Source organism: Mizuhopecten yessoensis, unplaced genomic scaffold (assembly GCF_002113885.1).
Source record: "Mizuhopecten yessoensis strain PY_sf001 unplaced genomic scaffold, ASM211388v2 scaffold2307, whole genome shotgun sequence".
Lineage (NCBI taxonomy): Eukaryota > Metazoa > Mollusca > Bivalvia > Pectinida > Pectinidae > Mizuhopecten > Mizuhopecten yessoensis.
The window spans coordinates 1,256,281-1,267,764 of record NW_018404481.1 but is presented as its reverse complement, the minus strand read 5'-3'; the positions used below and the strand labels follow the sequence as shown (position 1 = coordinate 1,267,764).

At 33.0% G+C, this 11,484-nt stretch overlaps 1 protein-coding gene across 3 annotated transcripts in view; it reads right to left on the bottom strand.

The window, feature by feature from the left end:
* Positions 1-11,484, bottom strand: part of LOC110445486 (topoisomerase I damage affected protein 7-like) — a 30,488-nt gene that overhangs the window by 4,325 nt on the left and 14,679 nt on the right. For 2 of the 3 annotated variants that reach the window (XM_021490143.1, XM_021490144.1), the window contains 7 exons: positions 9,589-9,685; positions 8,379-8,500; positions 6,680-6,847; positions 5,642-5,992; positions 1,941-2,043; positions 1,051-1,175; positions 373-531 (listed from right to left, as the gene is read on the bottom strand). In XM_021490143.1, the coding sequence (XP_021345818.1) occupies positions 373-531; positions 1,051-1,175; positions 1,941-2,043; positions 5,642-5,992; positions 6,680-6,847; positions 8,379-8,500; positions 9,589-9,685 (1,125 nt within the window). The remainder of the gene's footprint in view (positions 1-372; positions 532-1,050; positions 1,176-1,940; positions 2,044-5,641; positions 5,993-6,679; positions 6,848-8,378; positions 8,501-9,588; positions 9,686-11,484) is intronic. The other variant, XM_021490145.1, reaches the window with a different exon arrangement.

Below are 11,484 nucleotides of genomic sequence, written 5' to 3'. Positions count from 1 at the left end.
TACAGTATAGTTACACTCAGAACAATCTGGATGATTATATTTTGTTAATTGGATCTATATGATTTTCATAAAAATCCTGCAAGGTAGTGTTATATTTTCAGAAATAATTCATTAAGGCTAAAGTCATGCGGAAAAAAATGTGTAACAGTTTTTGGCAGTGGTACATGGATCCTTAAGATAGTTTTTAAATATGTTTTTGTCATATCAACAGGAGTGATGAAAATACTAAATAAAGAAATATAATCAATTGAAGAATCATACATCGTCAAATTGAAGGCATCAGTGATCATATTTTAGATCAATCAGTTGTTATTTATTAATATGACAATTCCGATAAATTTATATGGACGAAATAAAAATCAAATAGCCAACCTGTTTTGTCATTCAGCCAATATTTAACCATGATCCCTCGTCCATGGTTTGTAGTATCTGCTGAAAAACGGACAAGCGCAAACTGATCTCCCTTGAGTGTCACAGATAGCGTTATTTTTCCGCAAAAGACCCTTTTCGGTGCTGTGTCAGGACAGCTTCCTGAAAACAAACAAGAGAATATCGACGTGAAAACAGAACCGTAATCCGAACTCAAAATTGATAAAATTGGACAAAATATAAACAAAGGATAAAATTAACATGGAAATCATTGAAAATGTACCAGAAAAGTGAGATCAGGTGTTGCGGAATGATAAGCGTCTTCTACTTCTTAAAGATAGAGATGCTCTACACTAATACAGCAAAGTAAGAGCAGAATGTTGCTCAAACAAAAAACAGATTTTTTGCTAGATTGAGGATAGCATTTACAGTTAAGTTACCAGGGCCAACTTGTATAAAACATCTCAACTTTTGAGATTTCCTCAAGTCTAAGATTTTCCATAGACAATACATTGCTTGAGATTTTCCTTAACTTTGAGATGTTTTATACAAGTTGGTCCAGGTCTCTTTCATCTGACATCCATTAAAACATTGCACAGGTAGTCATACAATCAGAGGCTTCGACCCATTAGTATATTTAATGTTTAAAAAACAAAATCAAAGTCCTATTTTAGTACGCACGATCATATATTGACACCCTGTCATATCCACAGTTCGCGCTATACTCAGTGTCAACGTCAGCAACTACGATAGCCAGGGAATCGTTGGCCTTGGGTTTAACGATCAGCCATTCCTCCTGTAGGTTACTGAAACAAGGGGTGACACTCAGGTGTTATGCATCCAGGTAACATTCCCATATAACACATATCATCTTATAAAATGACATCTATACAAATAAGGTCAACAGTGAAATTCGAAAACAAGTTGAGCATTTAACTAAGAGGGCGAAATTTTATCTGAAAGTTGATGCAAAAAGACATGAACAAATACATGAAACACCAATCTTGAGCAAATAATGGAATCAATAAAAAAAACAGCAAATGTATATTTGAGTCAATGTTCAAACCCAATAACTAAATACTTATGTACAAATCAATGATTGGTCAACATCTCTTTTCGGGAATGATTATATTTTTCCTTCAATTGGGAATGTTTATTGGAGTATCAACATCACCGATTGTAGATTTTGGCAAGCCTCGGTTCTTGCTCAATATCTTCACCATTGTTCAAAATTTCCATTTCTCACATAACCACATACTTTAGATTCCATTTGTCTGTAGGTAGATTTTTGTTGTCATCTTAACTAGGTCCAGAATAATTTTCGCTGGATAAGTACCATTTGATCAAATACACGAAATAGAATAAAAAAATCACAATATTTCTGCTTTTGTAATTTTATATAAGCGGACCCATTATAAATAAATATTGACCTTTCAAATGAAAAAAAATGATATTCAAAGATACAGTGTTATAAAAAAGAGACGCACGAACCTCCTTTTTTTTTACATTGTTTGGATACAACGTAAATTATTATGATTTATGACAAGACGTTTATTTTCAAACCTACTTACCTAGGATATGACAAGGGATAGCCACGTGATTTGAACACCTGGACTTGTTTCGATGCAGTGAGAATATGTTGGTTCGTATAGTGATGGAAACAAAACGGGATAGCTGAAATACAATACAAGTTTATTAATTGTAAACAAAACATTGTAATATTTTTGACACCAAATATATTGATATCATTAGAAAAGTGAATAAAGAATTGATAAAATACGTTTTGTGTCGAATACGTAAACAGCATGCTGGGTTGAATATATGAACAAAGGATTTCACAACCGATCATTCATGTATGTTGAATACGTGAGAAACATATTCCTGGATTGATTACGAGAACAATTATTCCATGTTTATGCATATATATATTACCAATGATATGCTTTAGTTATCCATATGTAAATAGAGATATCCAAATATAAATGTAGAAAAAGATCAATTAAATAGGCAGTATTTTGTTTGGAACGAAATTTAAAATGTGGAAATAGTATTTAGTTAACTTTTATGTCTTAATATCATTAAGGATGTACCCGTCTGAGGTGCAAATCACGTTCAAGTCTCGTTTAATCTCGTGTAACGGTTTTTTTTGTAATATTTAACAAATTATAATCAATTTTAAAAGCAAATACACATCTGACAAAAGTGTCAAAAACTAAATGCCTGTTGTTTGTAAAGCTTTTTTTAACAAAAATTAAAAAAAAAAACAATTCAGCGGCCGTTTTGAAAATATGTTTTTCTTGCGCTTCACAAAAGCCAAAATTACACCTTTTCTTTTTTGACACAAGATTGATTACTTAAAGCGTCATGGAGTCGCCATTGTTAATTGTAGCAAGTTGATTTTTGCTGTACAACTTTGTAATGTTTAATATGATGAAAATAATATGCAACAAAGTGGAAAATTAAACATAATTGGGTTTTTTTCAATATATATTTAGTGTAACTGAAGCACTTTCAATTTTTGACCTCGAAAGAGTTGAAAAATGACACAAATAATTAAGGAGTACACAGACTCCTCATTTCTGTTGCTGTTTTAGAAAGAGAAACACATCTTCTTTTGATTGATAAAATATCAAAAAAAGTTTAATAGCAGAACATTTTATATAAAGCGTTAAATCTGCAAAATATGGTGAAAATGATTATGTTTTCATTACAAAATAATGATTAGGTGTAACTCATATCGCTTTTCTGAGTTAAAAGAATAAGTTAAAGAAATTTTACTTCAATAATTTAAAAGAAAATACTATTTGTATCAATTCTGCAAACATTCATTCATATCTGATAACACACCTAGAATATATTGTATGAATTTGTTCTGCGAATGGTCAAAACAAAAACAAAATCACCTACAGTCACATATTTTGTTAAACTGTTATATTTGACCGATCAAAGCACAAAAACAAACAAACGGACATTATTTTGGCATTTTCCACTATGCCATTAACTCATTTCCCAAAAATTCATTTAAGTAAAGAAATTTAATACAGGATTTTTTTTGACTTCTCAGAGGAGTGCATCCTTAAATTTAAAAAAAAACATGATTTATGAAAATTCAATTTAAACTCACAAAGGTCGTTTTTGTGTACTATCATAATACTAACCATAGTAATTTGTGTACACAATATCATATGACTAATGTATCGTGTCCCTGATAACAAACTAGCATAGTATTAACTAAGGTCAGGGCCCGGTTGTTCAAAACTATCGTTAAGCTAACGATGTCGTTAAACCCTGGTTAGCGGGTCGTTAAAAGTTAACGACGTCGTTAGCTTAACGATAGTTTTGAACAACCGGGCCCATATGTGTACACACCATCATACTACTGACCAAAAGCTACCCAGCATATTAAATGATTATACATATATATACATGATGTAAAAGGATTTGCGCAAACCCAAGGATTCTCGTACTACTACCAAAAATGTAACTACGCATTTGAAACTGTTTTTCGGCATGAATATAGCTTTGATAAATAATTTCTGAAAATGAAACCATATCTTGCGGGACTTTTATAAAAAATAATAAAGCAGAAGTAAACGAAATATAATCAACAAAAGTTTTCTGAGTGTAAAAATATAGTGGAGCCTAGACCGGAATCCGAACCCGTGACTTCAGAGTGTTGTACTATTCATAATCAAGGAGGCATTACTGAGTATAGGAAAAACCAACGGTTCAGTGGGACAGGGATCCTTAATGCGTGTTATTAATACGTTACTGAAGACCAAAATATACATTTACTGCAATACATATCGCGATGGCATTGAAAACATTTAAAATTCAACTTTAGTTGCAGAACAACTTTGATGTTTGTAGGGTTGCAGCTGTTTACGAATGCATTGCTCCTAACTAAGGCATGGTCACAAATCATGGAAAGAGGTAGTAACAAAAACGAATGGTAATTTAAATGGTTTAGCTGTGAACTGCTAGAATGATAAAAACTGTAACTGCAAGAATGAAGAAAACTGTAACTGCAAGAATGAAGAAATATAACGTGCAAGGAATCAAGGTGATGTTCAGGGCTACAATATTGGCAAGACGTTAAGGAGCATAAATATTCAGACTGGCCTTAGGGTAGGAGAAGAAGCGTACAATAAGAATAATGCTTATCTAAAAACAAAAACTGAAGCCATCAATTGACATTCCGTTTTGATACATTCATGTGAATCAATTAATATATCTAAGGAGGAGTATGAAACAGGATGGCCATTTTGTTTAGAAAGAAGGATCTCAACTCATTCGGTAGTATTTGGTTTGGTATATAACCTGCTTGTAGTGCTTAACTCGTTATATAATGTGTTTGTAATGTAATTCGTTTTGTAGACGAATTCGTTCTCGTCAAAAAAGTCCTAGGAAAAACATTATCTTTACGTTTGCTTTATCATGCTCCATATACTCTGTATGTATTATATTAATGCTTATTCGGTAAATATATACAGCCATGTGCTTTTAGTTACTCAACAGATTTGCATGAAATTTGTGCTTGTTCTTATATATTTACTTTTAATTAATATGTTTGAACAAATAATCTCATACCTAGCTATAGTATTTTTTTTTATATATGTTTTATTACCTTGCTGTGATATTTTTTTATGTTTTGTTGTAATAATAGCTCTTCACAGCTAATGTTTCTGTTTCATATATACGACTATAAATAAAGTTTCTTGTAACTTGTATTTTGTGGCAAATTGAGTTGCATGAAAATCTAGTTATATTCGATGCCCATAATATAAGGTAAAACAACATTGTCCTTAATTACTGCGTCCCTCATCGGTATAACGATTTATATTTTTTTCGTAATAATAATTTCCACTTTGTCATATTCTAATTAATTACAAATTCCCGCACGTGCCGTACAGAAGTTATAGTAAAAAATAATTTAATTGACTCGTGTGTACTACAATGCGCATTCTTATGGATTGTGAAGGAAAAATGATATTCATCTGAGGTTTTTACATTAAGGAATCATGGAAAATCTGGAATTGATTGCTCTCACTCAGTTCATGTATTTCATACGAATATGGCTCCTAAAATAATCGATAGGTAATATTGAACTCTGATGAATGGGTCCACTCAAGAGGAATGTATACATGATAGTCGTAGAACTACAACACCGGAATATATCTAAAAGTCTAAAGACAGTGACATCTGACATGCTTTACTATCTAGAAGCTATTGCTAAAAAAACACTATGACAAGAGGATGTGCGAAGACATACTCAGCAGTGATGAAGTTTCAGTTAGCACAGAGGATTCAATTTGAGTTTCCTCGCTGCTGTCATCTTCGTCTTCCGGGTCCGACAGTGTGGTCGGCGAAGTAACCACAACATTTGTTGTCGTTGTTTTGGCATTTGTCGTGTCTTTAAAAATAGTTGTCGTCTTTGCCGTTGTCGTCGTCGAGGTTGTCGTCGATGAAGTTGTCATTTGTGTTGTCGGTTTTGTTGTTGTCGTCGATATTGTTGTCGGTAATTTTGTCGACGTCGGGATTGTTGTTGTTATTGTTATCGTCGTTTTAGGAGTTGTTGTTGTCGTGGACGTTGTTGCTGTGGTTGTTGCTGTTGTGGTTACGGCTGCAATACCCACATATGTATTATGAAATACTATTGTTGCATATATACCGCTGTTATCGAAGTGTTTTCAGCTCAGCTAGATATACACTTTCGTAGATTTCATTGAATACAATTTTCTCTCATATCCGGTCATGTAAGATAATGCTGGCCATGTACTTACATTTGCGTGACGTCACAATGGCTCAACAATGACGTGACGTCACAAATTTGGAAAACACCAATACCGCAATGCGGAAAAGGCAACGTGATGAAATTAAAACCTTTAACGATATATTTACCGTACACGTTAGAAAGTTGAGATTATTTTTCTGTGAAAACTCTGTTTGCAAATATGGGGTTAGTTAAATCTCGCTGACGAATTCGTTCTCGTCAAAAAAGTCCTAGGAAAAAATGATATTTTCAAAATGGTAGCCATTCAAAACGCATTTTCATGGGTTCTGAGCTTATGGTAGTAGTTGGAATAAGAGAAAAAATACTCTGTCATGCCCAATAGTAAATGATAGGGAAAATCCACCCTCAGGATTTTTGAAAACCCCTCGGGTGAAATTTTCCTGTCCTGCACCCCTTGACATGAAAGACTCTTATAATCTATACAATAAATGTAGCAGTACTAGTAGCATCAATCAATCGGACGTTATTCTACAAATTAGATTATTTCCATGACTTACAAAAATTCTGACTACTTACGAAGTGCGACCGCCCGATATCTGATCTTGAATCCGTATCCTACAACAACGTCATCGTTTGAGATGAACCTGATCAATGTGGACGATTCAGTGGAGTTGTAGAAGCCGGCACCAATAACGTTACCGCAAAAGATATCCATCCGGTTACTGTAGCTGTTGTAGTCGACACCTTATGATAGAAATAACAACAATTATCTCCGCGTATAAGGTGTTTTCTGGGGCAGCGATTGAAGTCTCAACATGACTACTTTTTATAATCGTTATCGTTTCCGATAAACGCGTTATAACTTCCTTACATGTCCTATTTTATTGGAAGTTCAAAACGTAGATTTTTGCTTTTCAAATGTCAAAATGTTATTTCAATTTCTGGTATTAACATTCTATCATTAAGAAAATATTTCTGATCACATTAGGATATATTTCCTTCTCTCTATATATATAAGCATACACAATATTATTTAAGTAGCACTGTATCAGCATTAGTATAGGTCATCAGTAATAACAGGCACTTTCCAATTTTAACACCTGGTTTCATTGACAAATAAATTCTGCTGGCATCTTCATTGGTAAAAAAAGAAACACGAGAATACTGAAGTGTCAACAAAACCATGCTTCGAACCCGAAATCGATAAAACTAGGGAAAATGTGAATAAAGGTAAGATTTTCACGAAACGCCTAAAAACAATACAAGGAGATTGAGACCAGGTGTTCGGGAAGGATAAGCGTCTCCTGCTTCATCGACAACTACCGCCATACGTGTGAACATAAAATTTGTTAACGATCGAATCAATATAGGCAAAACTTCGAGATGCTGTAAAAGCTAAGGTAAGCTTTCGGGATTTTAGAGGATGGAAGAAGGGATCTTTTTTGTTGTTGTAAATAATACCATGACTTACTTTTCAATTATTGTGAAATTCACGCATTTAAGCTTTATGACTTGAATTGAAAGGAAAAACCCACTGATTTCATAAAAGACCCCTGTCAAGCTGAACAAGGAAGCTCTAGGAGAAAATACTCCATTGATCACTTTCGAAAAAAGCACTCTTATGTATGTTTTATAATAAAATATTTACATTTCTACTGAACTTGGACTCAATATACCTAGTTAACATTTTAAAGGTTATTTTGCAATGAACTTTTCAGTTGGCGTATGAATACAATAGCATATTATAAGAAGTATTCAATTGAATTAAAAAAATAATTTACATCTTAATTTGCTTATTCATCTTACCAGGACAACGTCTCACAGTGAGTGATGACGTCATAAGTTGTTACCTTCCGTGGTGTTAGACTTGCACAAGACCGATATTTTAGAAGTTATCCGAACATATATCAATATCGCTCTGAATGTAAATATAAGGATAGAATCCCATTTTGTCGAGGTTTATGGGGTATAAACCTCAATGGGTCTTGAGACAAATTTAAAATGAACAGCTTCGCAGTTCATAAAATTTGTCTCAAGACCAATTGAGGTTTATTCCCCATAAATAGATTGAGCCAAAAACGCAAATCCTGGTCTTACCCTCAGTAAATTTATTTCATATTTCCTCCTAATTTAACGAATTTTGACTCGAAATACGGTTTTGTTGACTTATTGTTTTTATTAGGTGACTAAAATCTAACTTTAAAGGTATAAGTAGCTGATACATTTCCATGGATTATGGGTCATTTACCTGTTTACGTTGACATGTTTTACGTACCATTGAAGAGCTGTACATTGTCTGCCTGGCAATCAGTACTAGCTTGAAGCTTCATATACTTCATATCAAACATAATGATTTGTCCAAGTGAAGCTGTGATCGGCCATCGAATATCCAAATTGCTTCAAAAGAAATAAAATTTCCGATTATTTTACAATAATTATTCTAATTGTTTTTTTGTATTTCTTTTCTGCAGTATTGATGGACTCTCGTTGCTCTGGTATAGTACGAACCACAAAGACATACCTATCATTGAAAACCAATGTTTTTTGTTTATATGTTTTCCTTTGCCATGAGTAGTCCTGTTAATAAATAATAGTAAACTTGTAAAAGTACATATTTTAATGGTTTTCTTATTTTATCGCCTTTAAATATTGCGCTAAGTTATGACTGCACCAATTGAAGTTCAGGGAAATGGTTTTCTATTGTATTTTTTGTTGGATGCGCTACTCTGTTAAAATTGGATAAAGCGCTAAAATTTGAGTGCACTTACATAAGAACGTTTCCAAGAATCAACATTTATAAAATATTATATGATTTTCCTCCTGTATGAATATTGTAAATGGCTATCTACTAGGAATGTTAATTAATGTATTGCAAATTTGAAGGTTAACTAACAACGCGTCCATTGTAAGAAACGTCTTATTTAATGTACAACATAGTCTCGTTTTCGAAAAAAAAAACATCAATCAAACCCCCGTGTTTGATTTGCTCTGTGCTAGATATTTTTGACGTTGTAATTGACAAAGCTTTTCTTCAAAAGGGCAATTAAAGCATATTAGTCGTATAGTCGTTATTAATAACCTTTATATTGTGATGCTGTCGCATACCTGCTTACTAGTCTTCAAATAAAATATTTGTTACAAGTTAATAAGTAGATGGTTGCTTGTGCAGCTTCATAACTGGTGTGGTGATCTCATAGATGTTGAAAAAGCAAAATTGCATTTCTTACATTACTCTTCTAAACACCCCCAGTGTTTGGCAAACACGATGCTTGCAGGAATAAAAAAACCCAATACAGACACTTCTCTCTTTCAATGAAGGCCAAGTCAAAAGAACGACAATAAAGCAAATAAAATGCATCTCCACATTCAAAACTCAATTTGTAGTATATAACAATCAACATCCCGTGATCATTCAATCAAACAACTTACTCAAACCCCAACATGAACAAGACTATTCGAAATGTTAATATAGATGAGATACGTACCCGACGTAATTCTCCTTTCTAGGGAAACGAAGAGTTTTCCATTTATTGGTATACGCTTTCCGAGATTTCATTGTAATCGTTATACGCCATACTCCAGCTAGAAAAAAATATATTCATATTCAAGAGTCAGAATGATGACATTCACTTCTTGCATGATTTATAGCAATCTCGGCAGTGAACATGATGTTAACAAAAGAGGACAAACCACATGTTTTGACATCTATAGTTAACGCCAGTCTTACACACGAATTCAGTTTAACACTCTTAGTAAAGATTTGTTATGGTATAAACCCAGCTGGGTTTCATTCCAAAGAAACAAATATAACCCCTCACACCAAATATAACCCCTCACAACAATTACTTTTATCCTGAAATGTATTTTTATTATCTGATTGATACTTTGTCAATGATTTTGGGGGATTACTTGAATTTAGCTTGAATCGCATTGCCTTGCTTGAATTATGGAGGGAAATGATAATTGGAAAATTGGAAAATTCACCAAAACCTCCATTAGAATATATTCTAAAAGTATTGTAAAACGGGAAGATTTTCACTTTTCATTTGTCTTACTCCACCCAATTGCGATAATTAGCAAGATTTGTACGGAATTACATGTGTTGCCTTTTTTTGACAATCAACAGCGATTGATCTAAGAAGCAGAACTACATGCAACCACTTACGTTAGCTAACGGATGATATTGCTCGACCAATTAGACTGATATTCACAAATTTCAAAACAGTTAATTTTTAGAAATAGTAATAATAATAATAAATGAGTTTAATTTTTTTTTTAAAATAAATCTTAAAATCAGAACAAATTTAAAATCATATTTCGCTATTGAATCAAATTAAGAAAAATCAAATTAAAATTGAATTTTAAGTTCGAAATATGTTCACATTTGCTTATACATTTTCAAATATTTCGTACTCATAACAAAATTTGAATTATTAAGGTAAGGACACAGACAAGTATAATGTAGAAGAAACTGGACAAGCAAATTAAACGTCCTATGCAGAATCCGAATAATGCATTCGGATGCCATACCACTGAATCAATAGTATTCCAGGTTATGATTGTCCAGTTATTGTTATTTTGGAGAAGCAGAGTTAAATCTTAACATTGGTGAGGAATCTGACAAAGTCCCTGGACCGAAGAAACAAGTGGCTACACAACACTTGAAATGTGTTGTACTGCTTATGGTGTATCTCTGATATAAGATTAGTTGGTTTAGGACGTTTTGCGATATCAAAAATAGCACATGCCTAAAGGCAAAAGAAAAATCATTGATGGGGAAGTTATAAACATTCAATGGAAACGTAGGCCATATAATGTATCAGGTGCAGGCAATGAAGTGTAGAATATATGATGTATCTGTGATCCAGATAAAGGGGGAAAAAATACTGCTGTGTAGAGTTCTTGACGTAAAGAAAAAAATATATATATAAATGAAAACAAAACATAATAACAACAAAAGCACAAAAAATAGTTTTTTTCACACACTTTGTGAAAAGCCCTAACAAAAGAATAATGGCAAAATGTAATGTCTTTTCACCAATTTTGTAACAGGTCCCGATTATAATACTGATTATTGTTAAAAGAAACAAAACAAAAGCAATGCTATTCCTCAAACTTCTGAAAAGCCCTCGTAAGCTGTAGATTCATATATTTGCATGCAGCCATATCTATGCAAGTGAGAAGGACTACAGTGCCACGTATACTTATTTCAAGTAATCCGATACAGAAGAGATCCAAGAAGGATCTTGGCGCCCACCATCGTAAGATCTTTTCATTAGATCTGTGTAACTTTGATCTTTTCTCTTCTGTTCTAGCTTTCCTGTTGGTTTGATAGTCATTTCTAAAGTAATTACATTGTGTGGTAGCTTTTGATAAAATCT